Source organism: Danio aesculapii, chromosome 12 (genome assembly GCF_903798145.1).
Source record: "Danio aesculapii chromosome 12, fDanAes4.1, whole genome shotgun sequence".
Lineage (NCBI taxonomy): Eukaryota > Metazoa > Chordata > Actinopteri > Cypriniformes > Danionidae > Danio > Danio aesculapii.
In genome coordinates, this window is record NC_079446.1 from 30,362,813 (window position 1) to 30,383,325 (window position 20,513).

The 20,513-nt window shown below is 38.6% G+C and overlaps 1 protein-coding gene across 1 annotated transcript in view; it reads left to right on the top strand.

Moving 5' to 3' along the window:
- The window catches only part of tbx21 (T-box transcription factor 21), a 28,524-nt gene that overhangs the window by 2,492 nt on the left and 5,519 nt on the right, over positions 1–20,513 (top strand). Inside the window, exon 2 of the mRNA XM_056469760.1 lies at positions 15,867–16,021. Coding sequence (XP_056325735.1) covers positions 15,867–16,021 — 155 coding nt within the window. The remainder of the gene's footprint in view (positions 1–15,866; positions 16,022–20,513) is intronic.

Here is a 20,513-nt window from a genome sequence, read left to right on the forward strand (position 1 = left end):
GATCTAGTGCACTAGTCTAGAAGTTGCATCAGCTTGAGTCTCTCTTCAATTATTTCATGCAAACTGTTAATCATTTCTGGTGTGGGGATTATTTTCTGGCGTCTCAGTGAGTGTTAGAGCTCAGGTATTTCTGCCCAAAGACATGAAGTGGAAAAGTACGGAGGATGAGATGGGGAGGGGGGGGTACATTTGGGGGTAACGTTGGTTGAGCACCACTGAGACTCTGATGGCCATACACATCAGTGGAGGTGGCTTTGAAGTGCCGGAAATGAAGGCGCTTTCTTCCTCTCTCTTTTTCTTTGCTCTCTCTCTCTCTCTCTCTCCTCTGGTCTGGTACCCTGTGAGCGCACTGATGCACGTTTCCTCAGAAGTCGAGGTGCAGTCCGAGTCAGGCCTTTGAAATGCACCGTAAGGCCCACAGCCTGAGACGAGAGCAGAGGTCTTCGTCCCTTTTCAAGTCCAACTCTAAAACTGGCCCCTAACCTCACCCATGCCACCAAGTTTCACAAACTTAAAGAGGCTCTAAACATAGATCGGTGTAGGTGAGCGTTGTCTTGCTTTAGTGCAACAAGGCAACAAGATTGCACTAGATGATACCAAGTAATAGCTGGAATGATATTTCTGAAAAAATATGACCTCACAGAAAATAAGTAGGAGGAATATGAAACTGAAGATGTAGTCAAAGATCTATTCCACAGATTTTTAGAGGGTGAAAAACACCAGAGTGAAAAAAGAAAGACAGAAAACGCATCTGCTTTATACAGTAGGACTGAAAAGAGGAATTTGGGGTTTTCTGAAACCTTGTTAAAGTCGATATACACTGTAAAAGATTGCATGACAAATGTTTTCATGCTTATTTTAATAAGTTAATCAACTAAATGTTAGACTTAATTGTTTTAATCAGTTTGATTAAGAGTACTAGAAAGGTTCATTTGATTTCTCTAAAATAAATGTATAGAGTAGTGAAACATACATGGGTGCTTGTATAGGAGATGTGAATCAGTAAGTTCTCCATACACTGAGAAGTCACGAGTCTTTGCTTTATGTGTAAATAAAGCTGGTTTTCTGCTTCAGTAGATTCACATGTCTCAGATTTTAAAAAGCTTAAAAAATTTCCACGCATTTGTTTAGGGTGGTGAAGTCTAAAATTAAATGGTGAAAACCTTTTTTTACACTTGCACACAGCGTTACACTCTCAAGTGTCTTTTTAGATTGTTTAAATGTTCTGCAAACTCAATTTTAAATTGTTTTTTTTTTTTTTGAAGAACTGATTGAAGAAAGATTCTTTGTGGAACTAAAAAAAAGTTCTTTGCATTTTAAAAATGTTCAACAAAATAAAAACAGTTATTTTAAGTTATTTAAAAAGTTTGTGATACTGGTCAAAGATTGAAAGTTGTACTGTACGCTAATAATTTGTCTGGCCTTCATTTGTCCTCCATTGAATTGCAGGCTTATGTTCATTAATACAGCTATAAATATTGGTTCCAAATATAGGATGCATATTATTTTATTAATTACTAAATAATTAGTTACAACTAAAGTGCAACTAACGATTGGAAACAATATTTTTAGAGCAAACATTAAACTTTTATTAACGTTAGTTGATTATATTGTTCATGTTAGCGTTAGCTCACAGTGTAACAGATCCAACTTATTTTAATATCATCCTAGTACACTCGAAAAATGCTGGATAGTTTGAACACAATTTTATGTAAAGTCTGGAAAAATATTACCTTTATTTGTTAAAGCTTTGTTAAAAATGTTTTAAATTTCACCCAGAGTTTGGGTTTGACCACGTTATACCCAAGTTTGGGTTGAAACAACCCAGAATGTTTTATTTTAAATGTTAAGATTAGCAAGTAAACAATAATTGTAATGCTACCAAAATATTTATTTTATTTTATTTAATTTTCACATTCAATGGAATCAATGAAGTTTTAGGATAGATATTAAAAGGATTTAATTTAACATATTTTTATATTTTTACACTGTAAAAAAATGCACTTGTTTGTTTGTTTTTTGAAGTTGGATAAATGGAAGAAAAATTATTAGAACCGATTTTACAATAATATAATCTATATTAATATTTAATTAAACGTTTCTTGCCATTTTTTTTTTGTTTTTTTGCAATTACTTAAAAAAAGTAGTGTGTATTGGCTCTACTCAACGCTGAATTCCTCCTCAACTGCAAGTCTTTTTGGACAAAAAGCATCTGTTAAATGACTAAAATGTAAATTTCAGAGTGAAAACTTTCCAATAATTTAAACAACACAGTATATCAAACGAAACCCAACAAATCATCAGAACATTTTCTAAGACATTTTCCAATGACTGAACAATGATTTGATGCTGATTTTTACTTAAACCAGAGGTGTTCAAATAATTGACAATGTTAATTTGACATTAGAGTTCATGTTTTGCTTGAAATGATAAAGGTAACACTTTATTTTGATGGTCCATTTGAGTATTAGTAGACTGTCTGCTTAATATCTGCAGATACTGCTCCTTCAACAGACATTTAACTGACTGTAAGATACTTTGCAAGTACGTCAACTTACACTAACCCTAACCCCAACCCAACAGTCTACTTATACTCTAATGAGAATTAGTTGGCATGCAGATGCAATGTAAATTAATTTCAACAAACGGACCATCAAAATAAAGTGTGACCCAAAGAATTGTTCAAGACATTTGATTAGTTTTTGGTGCCACTTCAATAAATATCAAAAACAAAAGCAACAGTGCAAAATAATGTTTCATTAATCAACCAGTTTCAATAAAACTTCTGAAAGTTTTGCAAAAACCCAATCTTTCCTCCTGCACCACTCGAGGTCTTCAGTCTGTAGCTTTTGAGCTCTCTCTCTCTCTCTCGCTTTTTTCAACAATCACTTCCTGTTCAGCTGCTAGCATGGAGCATGCAGTCTTGCAGCAATAAAAAACAGCCATATCTCAGACACACTCAGACAAACCTGTTGAACTTTCTCCGCTTTACAGAACAGATCGATTATTGTACACATGAATTCAACCGAATGCCATCAAGCAGCTCTACAAAAACAGATGAGCAATGACTGCAGCACATCAGTAAAACACCAAGATCAAAGGCAGTGAATGTGGTTGTCGACTCCTCCATTTCCAGTTGTTTTTTCATCAGCCGTGCTACAAAACCCTAGGCTACAGTTATGACAATTCTCCAACATCAGCATATATATTGTGGTTTCTGAAGGCAACCACACTGACACGATCACCTAATAACCATGTAAACACATCGTGCTTCCAGTACAGTACTCCAATTTGCTTGTGTCATCTTTGATATTTTAACTTCACGTTGGAACAAGTGACGGGGGGGGGGCAACAAAACAGCTATAGCACCTGCAAGACTGGCACGTCTTCAGATGAGGATGACATAAACTGGACCTGAATTCCTGTCTTGGTGAATCAGTGCAAAAAAGCCCCTCGCCGGTCCATATCCAGAGAGATTTCTTTCCTTTTGAATGTCCCTTTCTGTCTTTTTCGATCACACCTAGCGCTGAAGGGGAAACACATAGACATGCGCATGGAAAACTGTTCCTTTCCTAAAGTCCTAGACAGCAGAGGAGGCGTTTTTGTTTGGCAACCGCCTACCATCACGATCACTGCTCCATCACTGACTCAAGGAGTGGCAGAGAAGTTTCCAAAGGTTAACCTCTTAGCTTTGTTGTAAACCTAAACCTCCCACTCATGCAAAACACTCCTCTCCGTAGCGAACCCTCTGGTTTCCCCCAGTCCAGGTACTGATTTCTTATAAACGTCTCATTTTAAATAAGCATGACAATTTTTGAGGCTCAGTCAGATGAGGAAAGTGTACCACCACAGAGCGTACAGTTATAACTCAGAGCGTGGAGGCAGCGCATGAGCGTTGAATGATACGGAGAAGTTTCTGGTTTCTGTTTTCACTTATATTGACAACTGATGTGGAAGAAGAAACGCTTCACCTGCTCCGGCTCTTCACCACCACAAGGCCCCGCAATGCCAGGGCAGCATCTGAGAATGATGATTGATTACAGCTGCCCGTGGGTGGGCGGATGAGCCATTCGAAACGCTAGTAAGCGTCCTCTGATCCTCGACAGGCGTCCTTTACCCTACTCGAAACGAGGAACGGTGAAACTGTATAAAGGGAGAGTTCACCCAAAAATGAAAACGTTCACTCACTCTTTATTTACTCTCCCTCAAGTGGTTTTAAACCGTTATGAGTTTCTTTATTCTGCTAAATGCAAAAGAAGGTATTTTGAAGAAAGCTGAAGACCTACTTACTTCCGTAGTAGGAAAAACTAATGCTATGGAACAGTATAACAAAGTTCATGAACGTTTGAAAAAAGTAAAGGGTGAGTAAATGATGACAGAGTTTATTTTTGGGTGAACTACCCCTTTAATACGCTTTTTCAAAGTAGTGAAATTCTTACATACACTGAAAAAAATGATTCAAAGATGATTCCTTGGAGTTACAAAATTTTTTTAGGTTAAGTGGTTGTAAACAATTTATTTGGGCTGAATTTAAACAAAGAAATTAAGTTGAAAATTAAGTAACATTATTAAATTTGTTTGTTTAAATTCAACACAAATAAATTGTTTGCAACAGTTTTGCATGCAACACTTTTTTCAGTGTACTGCACTGAAAAACAAATGTCTGCAAAATTGTTCCAAGCAATTTATATGTGTTGAATTTAAACAAAGAATTTAAACTTAATTATGTTCAGCTTAATTTCTTTGTTTAAATTCAGCCCAAATAAATTGTTTACAACCGTTTAACTTAAAAAAATTTTAAATGCAAGGAATCATCTTTGAATCATTTTTTCAGTGTAACATATTTAGTATAATTATGTATTTAGTAGAACATGTGCGTTTGGATAAAACAAGAGTAACTTTGAGTGTTCAAAAAAAATTCTCAAAAAGTGACGACGCCAGCAACAGTTAAAAGTACAAACAACAGAACTTTCTTAATAGTTTTAAAATTGGGGAAAAAAGATATTTAGCAGAATGTGCATGCTGCACTGTTGCGTAAAACAAAAGTATTAAATTGGTAAATTAGTAAAGAAGGTCGCTGGGTCGAGCTTCAGCTGGGTCAGTTGGCATTTCCGTGAGGAGTTTGAATGTTCTCCCCTTGTTTGCTTGGGTTTCCTCCGGGTGCTCCAGTTTCCCCCACAGTCCAAAGACATGCGCTACAGGTGAATTGGGTATGCTAAATTGTCCATAGTTTATGAGTGTGTATGGGTGTTTCCCAGTGATGGGTTGCAGCTGGATGGGCATCCGCTGTGTAAAACATATGCTGCATAAGTTGCCGTTTTATTCCGCTGTGGCGACCCCTGATGAATAAAGGGACTAAGCCAAAAAGAAAATGAATATGTATTTTGTAGAACATGTGCTTTTAGATAAAACAAAAGGAGAGAAACGTTTAATGTTCAAACACTCAAAAAAATATAGAAAAATAAATTTAAAAAAAAAAATCACAAAAAAAGTGACGTCGACGACAACAGTTACAAGTACAAACAACAGAACTTTCTGATTAGTTTAAAATTTGGGGGAAAACTAAATTAGATATTTAGCAGAATGTGCATGCCACACTGTTGCGTAAAACAAAAGTAGATGGTAAATTGAAAGTCAAAAACGCTGTACATTTCAGACAACTTGGGTTTCTTTATCTCTTTCCACTTAGAGAATTACATTTGCTGAAAAAAGAAAAACTAAATAAGATATTTAGTAAACTGAGCAAGTAGCACTTTTGCATAAAACCAAACTAGACAGAGACCAAGATTTGTGGAACTTCAAAAACTACAACACAACTCTCTTTATCTTGTTTTACTCACTAAAGTGAGTGTAACTTCTTAGAAAGACTAAATAGATATTGAGATAATTTAGTAATATGTGCAAGCTGTGCTTCACAAAAATAGACTTTGACTATGAGCTGTCAAAAAAAGTACAGACAACATGACTTTTTTCACCCACTCAATCATGAATCACATAATCAGGAACTTAGTAGAAAGTGCAAGCTGCTCTTTTTTGCTTAAGACAAAAGTAGATTTAAATATGAGTGTCAGAAATCCAATAATTGAAAAAAGGAATGGAAAATATCCTTTCCACCAACCAAAGTAAGTGTAACTTTTGAGCAAACAGTATTTGCCTAAAACTTAAACAGACATGACTGTGAGCTGTCATATTTCCAAAATGATTAAAAAAGAAAGTACACAAAACAATTTTCTGCATCGTTTTCTTACTTCTAAACACACTGAAACATTTAGTAAAATGTCCAAGCTGCACATTTGAAACTTTCTTTGTCTCAATATTAAAGTGTTTGAGGTCACTTTGACAGCTTTAATTAATATATGCTGGATAAATGTGTCAGCCGGGACTTGAAACAGCGACCTTCTTGCTGTGAGACGACAGTGCTAACCACTGAGCCTTCTTATGCATCACCCTATAGTTTCAACAACAAACAATACAACATCCATTTACAAAGCCAAATTGTTTATTTCTATAAACAGCAAAGCTAATTCCAATAACCTGACCCACGTATGCTCTTCCCAATGGGAAAAAAGGTGTACAGTTTCACTCAGCAAGCTCAAAGGCACAGGAGACGGAACAGAGAGTGGGAGATTTTTATAAACATACGCATAACCTAAATCCATTCTGAGTCATATACAAATGATCTGGCGCAGATCCAACTCATGGAAACAGACATGGATACAAGCAGACAACTGCATTTGACTGTCACCTGACAAAAGCATCCGGCTGCGAGGGAAACACACATGAGCAACAGCCCGCAACTGTTCAGTCTACTGAATGAGAAGCAGCCGTGTGTCATAGACGTCATCTCTGGAGTGTATTAGTGATACTGAAAGCATCATAGCATTGGGTGAGCTTGAATTAAAGTCAGTATGGATCACTGTCAAGTGTTGTTTTCATTACAAGTGGTGAAAAGGCAAAAATAAAAATGGATGGAGAAAGTTAAAGAGATAGTTCACCCCCCCAAAAAAAGTTTTGCTTTTAAATATACTAACATTTTCAGATTGTTGGCACAAATATGGTGGCTGATGATTCATACAATGCAAGTCAACTGGCCACTGCAACTTTGAGTAAAAAATAAAAAATAAAAAAAACATACAGGCAGGATAAAATTGTTAACTGTGGCTCCTGAGGTCTTAAGAAGTGAAACGATTGATCTGTAGAAGAAACTTTATTTACAACATTAATTTCACTTCATACGCTGTAAAAATATTGGGTTCCACACCCAATAAGTTTACTTATTAGTTTTTTCTAAATGTATTGAACTTAAAAAGATTAAGTTGTCTCGAGTTGTTGTTTCAGCTCATTTTAAATAAGTAGTTCAGACAAACAGTAAACTTTTTGAGTGTAAGACAGTCAGAAGCCATGGGTTCTACATTTGTTTTCTCTCAACAAAGTGTCGCAATTAGCTTTATTTTGAGCCACCTATTTTTATGGTCGTACTGACATGGGATGTATGGTACAATTTATAATTTCGCACACAAATTAAATTCACAACTTCTAGCTATTGTCTATATTGACAGTTTATGAATCAGCAAAGACCACGGTTTTAGCTAAAAATACACTTTAACGTTCAATTTAAAGGAACACTATTTTAATTTATTTATTAATTTCTTGAAAATTATTTAAATTTGCAACTCTAATAGAGTTAAACAGTTGAGTTTTACCAGTTTTTATTTAATTCAACTACTCTCTGGGTCTGGCGGGAGCACTTTGATCATTGAATTGGATTAAACTATTAGCCAGTTGGACAGTAGCATCGCTACAAGTAGTGACGCTACTAGCTTAACTACATTTCCCAGTAGCGTGGCGTTCGCGTCGCTGCTTTAAAAAAACAAATAGTTTTTCAGTAGCGAAGCTATTTTTTTAGTCAAGTAGCACAGTAGCGTCCACACAATCTACACTTACCGATCGCAGATCAATAAGTGAAGGCGTCGACATTCACAGTGCTGTGAGGCCAGCGTCTGGCCGATGACAGTAAATCCATATGATGGTGAGAATGACGATATCTTCTTCTACCTGTTTTATGGGAGTCGACAACAAACTTTCTGGTGCGGTACTGCCACCTCTCGCTCTGGTCGGTGAAGTTGGCAACCAATTAGGCTAAAACAAGAAATTTGCTTAATGGAAAGATGACTGAGGGAGGCGTATATATATGTATATATATATATATATGTATATATGTATATATATATATATATATATATATATATATATATATATATATATATATATATATATATATATATATATATATATATATAGTTTACTGTAGTAAAGGCTAAAGTATACTATGGTATGTAATTCATTAATGAAAATTTGTATATATATATATATATATATATATATATATATATATATATATATATATATATATATATATATATATATATATATATATACAATTTAATGCTCATTCCAAAATATTTCCCTTTACTATAAATTACTATAGTACTTTAAATGTGTAACATCTGGTTTTAATGGATTTTTAGTTTTAGCTCTTATAAACTATCATTTGTTTCTGTTTGGTAAAGCATGTTTTGCTGTAAATAATTGAACTAAACAATTATGCCTCATATGTTTCTTTGAAAGTTTTATTGATCACTAAGATGTGATTGACTTGGATTTAAGTTGCTTCGGTTTAAAAATGAAAATTGCAAAAATAGCTATTGTATTTTTTTATTGCAATAAAAATGGCTTAGATGTAGCTAAGCTACTTTTGCCAAGTAGCTTTTAGCTTAGCTTGCTACATTCCCCAGAGGGTAGCTTTTAGTGTAGTTAAGCTACATTTTAAGTAGAGAAGCTAATAGCTTAGCTCACTACATTTTTCAAAGTAGCTTTCTCAACATTTACATTAGCATATCTTTCAGAAATGGCCAAAGAGTGTTGATAACTTTTCTATTCAAAGCTTGACACTTATGCTCACCAAGGCTGCCATTTTAAGGTAAAAATACACTGTAATAAATTCCCAGAATTTCACATCATGTCACTGTAATTTCTCACAGTAAATTACATTAGTGTTACTTTACAGGATTTAACTGTTAAATTTTAAGTAATCAGAATTTTATTGTGAAATTAAGGCTGGCATCATGATTACAGCAAATGACTGTAAAAATGGCTATATCTTTTGCATGTTAGGTATAATTCAAACACTGTAATATTTTATTCAACATAGAAATGAATACATATTAACTCAGCGATGTCCATACTCAGTCCTAGAGAGCCGGTGTCTTGCATAGTTCCTCCAGCTTCCTTCAACACACCTCCCTCGAAGTTTCTAGTATACCTAAGAGCTTGATTAGCTGGTTCTGGTGTGTTTAATTGGAATTGGAACTAAAATATGCTGGGCACCGGCCCTCCAAAACCGAGTTTGGACACCCCTGCACTACCATTTATGCTAGTAAATAGTTTTTTTTTAATTTAGAAATATTTATAAAAATATTGTTATTATGAAGTACCTCACAGTAATTTACTGTGAATTTACATACAGTACTTTACTGTGAAAGTATGTAAATAATTTACAGTGTATGTATTAAAAAAGTAATGTTGTGAAATATTATTATGGTTTAAAAATTTGTATAAAAGTATTTACTGTAGCTCAATGTCTTAAAGTTACTCTGGGAATGTATTATGTGGCTTTCTCTTAACCACAGGCATGTTTCAGGTGGTTCCCAGTATATTATAAAAGTGCAAAACACACTTAATTATTATTATTACTATTATTAATATTACTATTATTATTAGCAGGTCTATACTTTTATATCCAGGTGTAATAATCAAGGAACTTTGCTGCCGTACAATGGCTGCAGCAGGCGCAATGATATTCCACAGAGTCTGAAACTTCCATCAATATAACCAAAAGAGATTTTAAAAAAGGGTGGAGTGTTCCTTTAAGACAAAAGGTCACCCGCATCTGATAAAGAAGCACATATTAATTTTGATGTTTACTATACCTTTAAATACTGGGTGGTTTTGGACTAAGTGTGTATCCAAGTCACGTTTTTTGGAAACTTCCCCCTAACCTCTGTCATGGGACACAGTGACCTCCCGATTACCTCCTCTCCATCACTGCACCGTGATCAAAATCTGTCTAGCAAGGAAAACTACAGCAATCAAGCAGATGCATCTCCTAACATGTTTTATTAATATTCATATTAAAGATTCACATACAGCCTGCTCCCAGTTGCCGTCTGTGGTGCTGTCATGGATTGGTCAGGCTCTCACGACCCCCACTCACGAAGATCACCATCACCTGACTTCTAATGAGCACACAGCTGCATCACATTCACGAGCACCAGATAAAAGCACAGCACTCCAGTCGCTCATTGTCCGGGCTCGTCTCGACGAAAGCGGACAACTGAGCGACCACTCAGCGTAGTCATCCTCAGCTAAAACAAACGATTTACTTACCTGTTCTCTTTGTATTCCTCCTAGTCTTCCTGGTCCTCCCGAATCGTCCTGTCTTCCAGTCCTTCCAAGTCTGTGTCATCCTCTGTCAGCTGTATCTGGTGTGTGCTGTCCATCCTCGTGTATTCCTGTTACCCAGCCACGGAGGAAAAGACCCCAACATCATTCCTGATCCTCCTGGCTATCCTTCATGTGCTCCTTGTTGTCATTTAATAAACACCCTAACGTTTCCTTACCTCTGTCTCCTGTCCGCTTCATAACAGAAGCCCGGACCCATAACGACGACAACATGAGCACCCCCGATCACCTTCAAGAGCTGGTGGACCAGTTGAAGCGGATTCTACAGCCACCAGCTCCACTTTCCAACGCACCACCAGCACCGAGCACTTCCGCCTCCACAGTTTCTTCGTCGGCCCTTCCTTCCAGTCCCATGGCCCGACCAGCGCCCTACTCAGGCGGAGCGGGGGAGTGCAATGGTTTTCTGTTACAATGTTCCCTCATATTCGAAATGCAACCTTCTCTATATCCCACAGATAAGTCGAAGATCGCCTACATCGTATCTCTACTCTCTGGACCTGCACTTAAATGGGCTGAGACGATCTGGAACCAAGCCGGGCCGGTCATGAATTCCATCACTACCTTCACGGAGTATTTCAAAGAGGTGTTTGGACGTTCTGATGGGGAAGTAGCCGCTGGAGAGCAGCTGTATCATCTAAAGCAAGGTACTCTATCTACACAGGAATATGCTCTCCGGTTTCGCACTCTAGCAGCTGCAAGTGGATGGAATGAGAGATCGTTGTTGACCACGTACCGGCTCGGCTTGGAACCCACTCTCCGAATCCAACTGGCCACATTAGATGATACAATGGGTCTGGAGAGATTCATCCAACATTCTCTCCGATGTTCCGATCGTCTCCGTTCCTATCAACAGGACACCATCACCCCCTCGTCTGCACTCCTCCAATCGCCTGAGTCAACAGCCTCTCCAGAACCAGAACCCATGATAATAGAGTCTGGAAGACTGACATCAGCGGAACGACAGAGGAGGCTGACCCGGGGTCTGTGTCTATACTGCGGTGTCAGTGGACACACCCGTATGGAGTGTCCCCTTCGTCCCATTCGGACTTCAGTGAGTGTATTCAGTACGAATATTGAACAATGTAAACCACTTACTACCACCGTACAAATAACTACTGCCTCTATTTCTCTCCTTGTCACAGCCCTCATCGACTCCGGGTCAGCAGGGAACTTCATCTCCCAATCCCTCTGTCGTCAACTCCACCTCCGTACTGAGGCGTCCTCGCATATATACCAGATACAACCGATAACCCAGTGCACTCGATCTTCGACCCGTATCCATCGACAATGCGAAGACATCCTTCTTCAAGTGGGGTTGTTACATCAAGAGAGGATTCAATTTCTGGTTCTGGAGGGTGCAAATATGGACATCATTCTAGGGCGCCCGTGGCTGGTGAAGCACGATCCCATCATCTCTTGGGGCACAGGAGAGATAAAGAAATGGGGATCTGGATGTACACCTGCCTGTTTTCCAAATCTCCCTCTTCAAGGTCGGAACCCCATTTCTTTGTTTGCAACATCGGTCGAGAGCCCTCCTGAGAAGCAGTCTATCCACATTCCTAAGGAGTACAGCTCCTTTCATGATGTCTTCTGCCCCAAGAGAGCTTCCCAGCTACCGCCGCATCGGCCATGGGACTGCGCGATCGACCTAGTTCCAGATGCCCAGTTGCCAAGAGGTAGGATCTACCCGCTCTCGCTTCCAGAGAATCAGGCAATGGAAGATTACATAAGGGAGGCTCTGAGTCAGGGGTACATACGTCACTCAAAATCACCAGCCGCCTCAAGCTTCTTCTTTGTGGCCAAGAAGGACGGAGGGCTGCGTCCATGCATCGACTACAGGGTCCTAAATAACGGTACAGTAAAATACCGATATCCCCTTCCTCTGGTACCAGCCGCTTTGGAACAGCTCCGAGAAGCTAAAGTCTTCACTAAATTGGACCTCCGCAGCGCGTATAATCTGATAAGAATACGTGAGGGGGACCAATGGAAGACAGCATTCGTGACCCCTACTGGCCACTATGAATATGAGGTCATGCCTTACGGTCTGGTCAACGCCCCCTCCGTATTCCAAAACTTCATTCATGAAGTCCTCCGGGAGTTTCTTCACCACTGTGTAATAGTGTACATAGATGACATCCTCATTTACTCCCGGAGTGAGGCCGAACATCGCCAACACGTTGCGGAGGTCCTACACACATTGAGAGAACATCACCTCTACCTCAAAGCGGAGAAATGCTCATTCCACCAGAAGTCGATTCATTTCTTGGGATACATCATTGACCAAACCGGTATACGTATGGATGGGAAGAAAATTGAGGCTGTTCTATCCTGGTCAGAACCCACTTCCATTAAGGAGCTCCAGAGGTTTCTTGGGTTTGCTAACTTTTATAGACGGTTTATCAAGGACTACAGCAGGATTACATCACCTCTCACTAATCTCCTCAAGGGTAAACCCAAAGGACTGGAGTGGACCAAAGAAGCAGCCGCAGCCTTCCGCCTTCTTAAGAAGGAGTTCACAAGGGCCCCACTCCTGACTCATCCTGACCCAAATCTTCCTTTCGTGGTGGAAGTGGACGCATCCACCACCGGCGTCGGGGCAGTATTATCTCAACATCATGATACACCGCCCCGACTGCATCCCTGTGCCTATTTCTCTCGGAAGTTGAGCCCGGCGGAGCAGAATTACAGCATAGGAGACAGGGAGCTTCTAGCAATCAAGCTAGCCTTGGAGGAGTGGCGTCACTGGTTGGAGGGAGCCAAACATCCGTTCCAGGTGATCACAGATCACAAAAACCTCCAATACATCAAAGAGGCCAAGAGACTATGTCCACGTCAAGCCAGATGGTCACTTTTCTTCTCACGTTTTGATTTCTCCATTTCCTATCGTCCAGGACCCAAGAATCTAAGAGCAGACGCTCTCTCTCGTTTACACGAGCATCACGATCATGAAGAACTCCCAACGAAGATTCTTCCCGAACACATCTCCATTTTTCCGATCACCTGGAACGCTCCTCCAGTCGTTGCCACTCCGGAAGCCCCTGCTCCGCCGGGATGCCCTCCTCATCGGCAGTTCATACCACCTGAACACCGGGTAGATCTGATCCACTCCTTACATACCTCGCTAGGCACTGGACATCCAGGGATCAACAATACTCTCTCGCTAGTATCCCAACGATTCTGGTGGCCAAACATGGCAAGGGATGTGAGGCAATATGTTCAGGGCTGTAAGGACTGTGCCCAATCCAAGAGCCCACGTCATCTACCCGCTGGAAAGCTCCATCCCTTGCCGATTCCGAACCGTCCCTGGTCACACCTAGGAGTGGACTTTATCACTGACCTCCCTTCGTCAGAAGGTAATACCTGTATTCTAGTCATAGTAGATAGATTCTCAAAGTTTGTCAAACTAATCCCTCTGAAAGGTCTTCCCACAGCCTTTGAAACTGCCGACAATATCTTTAATCAAGTCTTCAGGTCATTTGGTATTCCAGAAGATATTGTGTCGGACAGAGGTCCACAGTTCATCTCACGTCTATGGAAAGCCTTCTTCAAGCTCCTAGGTGTGGCCGTCAGCCTCTCTTCTGGATATCATCCCCAAACCAACGGGCAGACAGAGAGGAAGATTCAGGAGGTGGGACGGTTCCTGAGGACCTTCTGCAGTGGTCACCAGAACTCCTGGAGCCAGTATTTGGGCTGGGCAGAATATGCCCAAAATTCACTGCGGCAACCCTCCACCGGACTCACGCCATTCCAGTGCGTCCTGGGCTTCCAACCACCGCTCTTTCCCTGGGATGGCGAACCATCTGATGTCCCCGCAGTGGATCACTGGTTCCGGGAGAGCGAGAGAGTCTGGGACGAGGCTCATCAACATCTGCAGAGGGCAGTCCGTCGAAGCAAGGTAACCGCCGATAGGAGAAGGTCTGAAGAACCCAGATACACACCCGGACAAAAGGTGTGGCTATCCACCCGGGACATACGCATGCGACTGCCCTCTCGCAAGTTAAGTCCCCGATTTGTTGGTCCCTTCACCATCGTGGAACAGGTTAACCCCGTCACCTACAAACTACAATTACCCTCTCACTACCGTATTCACCCTACATTCCACGTATCACTCCTGAAACCCTATCACGATCCTGTTCTTCCCTCCACAGAGCCTGACCACGAAGAGGAACCCCCTCCTCCACTGCTCCTAGAAGAAGGAGCCGTCTACGCAGTGAAGGAGATCTTGCGTTCCCGACGTCGTGGTGGCCAGTTGGAGTACCTGGTGGACTGGGAAGGGTACGGCCCCGAAGAAAGGACATGGGTTCCCAGAGCTGATATTCTCGATCCTAGTCTCATGGTGGAGTTTCATGAGAGCCACCCTGAGTTCCCAGCGCCTAGAGGCAGAGGGAGACCACCACGGCGTCGGAGGTGTCGGCCCTCAGGAGCGGGCCCTGGGGAGGGGGGTACTGTCATGGATTGGTCAGGCTCTCACGACCCCCACTCACGAAGATCACCATCACCTGACTTCTAATGAGCACACAGCTGCATCACATTCACGAGCACCAGATAAAAGCACAGCACTCCAGTCGCTCATTGTCCGGGCTCGTCTCGACGAAAGCGGACAACTGAGCGACCACTCAGCGTAGTCATCCTCAGCTAAAACAAACGATTTACTTACCTGTTCTCTTTGTATTCCTCCTAGTCTTCCTGGTCCTCCCGAATCGTCCTGTCTTCCAGTCCTTCCAAGTCTGTGTCATCCTCTGTCAGCTGTATCTGGTGTGTGCTGTCCATCCTCGTGTATTCCTGTTACCCAGCCACGGAGGAAAAGACCCCAACATCATTCCTGATCCTCCTGGCTATCCTTCATGTGCTCCTTGTTGTCATTTAATAAACACCCTAACGTTTCCTTACCTCTGTCTCCTGTCCGCTTCATAACAGGTGCACACGTAACTAATGCTTGCACATCTGCGAAAGAAAAAAAAAAACAGCTTACAGATGTCTGATATTTCAAGACAATATTATTATTTTTTTATTGTATTGAATTTTTGTTGTATTTTATATATTTATTCATAGCGTATCCAACAATATCTGTTTATAGATATTAGAAATAGTATGTATATTTAGTCTATTTGAATAATTTCTTAATAACACAGAGCAATTGCAAATGATAAAATAAATATTTTAAAATGTCAATAGTAAAAAACATTTTTATATTGATTGATTTTAAACAATTAAAAAAGTATATATTAATAACACTGATATTATCGACCAAAATAGTAATATCATTGCAATTCTAATAACTAATAATCATTATTATTACACATTTTTGCATTCCTCACTGTGTTTTCTAATCTTTCCGTCAACAGGAGGATGTTTCCTTTCCTCAGCTTTAACATCACCTCTCTGGATCCCTCGGCTCATTATAACATATATGTGGATGTGGTTCTGGCTGACCAGCATCACTGGAGGTACCAGGGAGGAAAATGGGTCCAATGCGGCAAAGCTGAAGGCAACATGCCAGGTGACCACTATCTGCATTTAAATTCTCTGTGTTTTGGTTTCCAGAGTATAACTGTTTTTTGAGTAGTGCAAACAACATCTTAAGTCTTTTTGAAACTAAAAATTGCATGACACATTCTGATACCAATGTATGCCACAATCAGAGGAACCTGTGTATGTGGGCCACCACAACTCCTCTGCACTGCTTCTCAATGCATCAGGCACTGAGCTCTTAAAAGGTGCCCTAAAGAAAATATGGGTATACGGCTTAGGCCAATAACAAGAGTTTAGTACATGAAAATGGCCATCATTGTTTCCTCGTTCTCGTGTAAATTTTGCAAAACCACAGTGAAAATTGTATGTTTTGTTAATTTTTCATGTTTATAGTGAAATATACCAGATATGTTTGTAATTTGAGGTAACACACATGTAGAGTTTTGTGCTTAAAGCACGTTTAAGCATTCTGCACACATTAGAAAGTCCTGGCTGTGGACAAAGAAGATACAGGTACTTGACTGGCCTGCCTGCAGTCCTGACCTGTCTCCAATATAGAATGTGTGGCATATTTTGAAGCACAAAATACTCGAAAGAAATAGTTAAATTTACCAGATATGTTTCTAATCTGAGGTAACACACATATAGAGGTCTGTGTTTAATACACGATTAAGCAGTGTGTCATATAACTCAGCCCTAACTGCGATTGCTATGGCGTGAAATAATAGAAGTATACTTTAATAAACATAATCTGTTTATGCAGAGGATGATATTAATTCCTGGCTGTGTTTACATTTACATTATAGCTCCAAAATACAGCCCAAACACATCTCTGTCTCTTTTGTCGAGTTTAATTTTAGGTTACTCTGTCTAATGGGTTTTTATTAGATAGCTCACTCACTCCATGCTAAAATAAACCTCTCCACCACATAAGTTAAAAAGACTTGACAGGGCATCTACCCAGCTGTTTACTAAAAAAAAGTTGACAAATAAAGTATGATTATTTTGAATGTTTATTTTAGACTACATCATGATGTGTTCGCTTGTGTGAGAAAGCAGAGCTCATATTCACATGACCATTCCAAATGATCTTTTGATTCTAGGGGTATGGGTTTATGGGGTTATAAATGAGCATATAAATTGTTTCTGGAGAATGTTTTAACTTACCTAAGCCACATATATAGTATGTAGATATCAGAGAACAATTTGACTTGTTGATTCAATGCAGTATATGACATCTTTAATTGACTCATGTTCAATTTCCAAAGTTAAGACATTTAGTAAATACTTATGCCTTGTCTAGTGTAGTCTTTCTTCACCTGAACTCAAAATATGACACTTAAGTAATTATAAAACTTAATGAAAAAAACATACTAATAAAATTATAGATTAAACAGATGAATAAACTTATAATAATACACTAGCATTAAAAATTTGAAGATTGAGAAGATATTTTTTAAGTTATTGATCTTTTCTCTGCAATGATACGTTAAATTGGTCTAAAGTTACAGTTGAGACTTGCACAATTTTACAAAATATATATTGTAAATCAGCACGATTACTTTTAACTCTCCATTTACCAAAAAACAACCACTAAGAATACTTCTAAGTATATATCGAATTTTTTTAAATGATTTTTTTAAGGACTATTTGACATTTCGAGAAAAAAATACATTTTCCTGTATTAAAACCAAGTTTAGCAACAGAAAAAAATGCTCAGCTCGGGGGAAAAAGCACTTTGGTAGACACGCACCCTTAATATGTTAACTAAAATATATAAGAAGATACACTGTAAACAAACAAAACACAAACAGATTTACAGTAAAATGTTGGAACAAGTTACTCTTCATGAATTGAACTTACAGTAACAGATCATGTTATTATTATAACCTACTGAACTCTTAAATGTGTTTTGCACTTTTATAATACTGGCAACCACTTGAAATACGTACGTGGTAAAGAGCAAACCACATAATAAATTTCCCAACTAACTTTCACACAGATTGAGCTATAGTAAATAGGCTTACACAGATTTATACTTTAAATCTTAAAATGGCAGCCTTGATGAGCATTAAAAAAGTAAAAAAATAAATAACATTAAAATGTCTTACTGGTTTCATTTGAAAAAAAAAAGGTTTAAATACATAGTTATTTTAAAATTAACTATACCCAACACTTACCAAGGTGTCATTCTTGATGCTGAAATTTTAATGGCAATGAACCAGTGTAACGCTTTTATAAAAAATTTTAAATTTGAAAGTCAACTAGTATTAGCACAAGGATAAAAGATTGTTCCCATGTGATTTATGGTGGTGTACAAAAAAGGTTTGATTTTTACAAAATGCATCTATCATTTGATAGAAATCTTTACCTTGACCATACGTACACTACCTGACAAAAGTCTTGTGGGATACAGTTGTAAGAGCAACAAATAGTGACTTGACTTCAAGTTGATCATTTGGAAAAGTGGCAGTTTTCCAATGAATCATCTGTTGAACTGCATCCCAATCATCACAAATACTGCAGAAGACCTCTTGGAACTCACATGGACCCAAGATACTCACAGAAATCAGTCAAGTTTGGTGAAGGAAAAATCATGGTTTGGGGTTGCATTCAGTATGAGAGTGTGTGACAGATCTGCAGAGGGGACGGCAACATCAACAGCCTGAGGTATCAAGACATTTGTGCTGCCCATTACATTACAAACCACAAGAGAGGGGAAATTCTTAAAGAATTGCGCTCCTTATACTTCAGTCTCCACATCAAAGTTCCTGAAAGCAAAGGTCCATGATTGGCCAGCCCAGTCACCATACATGAACATTATTGAGCATGTCTGGGGTAAGATGAAGAAGGAAGTGAAGATGGATCCAAATAATCTTGGTGAACTCTGGGAGTCCTGCAAGAACACTTTCTTTGCCATTCCAGATGACTTTATTAAGTTATTTGAGTCTCTGCACAGATGTATGGATGCAGTCCTCCAAGATAATGGGAGTTATAAACAATATTAATTCTTTTTCCACTGCACCATGACTTTATATTCTATACTTTACATTATTTCTGTTAAAGGACAAGATTTTGTCTCAGCAGTCAGACCTTACTCTCCTAATTAAATAATTAAAAATCAAGGCATGATCATATTTTATTTTGGTAAAATAAGCGTAATCTAGAGGCCTTTGCCTTTCAAATAAGCCACTTCTGATACCAAATGATCAACTAGAAGTCAAGATATTATTTGTTGTTCCTAAAACTTGGATAAGCCACAAGACTTCTGTACACAAAAAAAGGCATAAAATCAATTTACATAGAAATCTGACAAAAACAAACCATATCCTTTATTCTTCGAGGTAAACACATATGATATGCATCACACTTGAAAGTTATTGTGTTCATTTGCCAAATGTCTTTTGGTTGATGGTTTGGTGATATTCAATTTAACAAAGGAACAAAGATTTTTTGTGAGACTTATTTGTTAACTATTGTTTTCCATTTCACCAGTCTTGAAATGTTAAAACTCCACATGATTTAACTTTTTCTGTGCAAGTGAGAACACAAAACACAGAGCTTCATTAACTTGCAGTCGCACAAAGACAATCGGTCAAGGTCAGGATTTTAATTTAAAGAAATATTCAATTTGGGGTGAATATTCAATTTATAATTTTTCCCTTTTCTTTTTTTAATGAAACTCTAATGTATATCCCTACAACACCTGTAGAAAATGAACTTTTTTTTTTCAGTAGAACATTAAAGATTTATAACTGCAACCATGATGCTTGATGATATGTAAAATTCAAGTCAGTGATTGGTTACTTTATGAGTAAAATAAAACAGAAACATGCTAAAAGAATTAAGGGACTTCAAATGCATCAAGTGGAGGAAAAAACCCCAATGCCAACACAAACAATTAACTGAATTTTCACAGGCAGGCAGAGAGGGCGTATACGTGAGAGAAAGAGAGATTGTGTGCTCAAGTAAATGACACTAGCATATCTCATAGTAACATGTGTTAGCTACTGGGGTTGCAGTTTACTGGTACTATGGTAGTATCGCGATACTATGGCTCCAAAATACTGGCGGTGCCACTGTAGTTTGCAAACGATAGTGTCGTCATTAATAGTTTATCTACAATAGATAATGTTGCATGTGGAAAAGTCACTAAAATGCTCACACGTTTGTGCAACAATAGACTATTTTATTTTAATTGTCTGTGGAGAATTTGTTGGAAAAAATGCTCTTTTGTAACAAATTTTATTCTGTATAATTTATTTATTTTAATGTATTTGTTGTTGGTCAGTTATCTACAAAATAAACAAAATAATGATTAATTTTAGGTGAAGTGAGGGGCAGATAATACTTTTTGCCCTGAAGGGAATTATTAATTAAATTCAAGTAGGCCTATTATAACAAAATATAGTATTTCTGACAATTTTCTTTATAATTTGAGTTATGAATTACAGTATCGCAATACTACTTGGTATCATGATACTTCAGCTGGTATAGTATCGTAAGATTAACTAATAGTA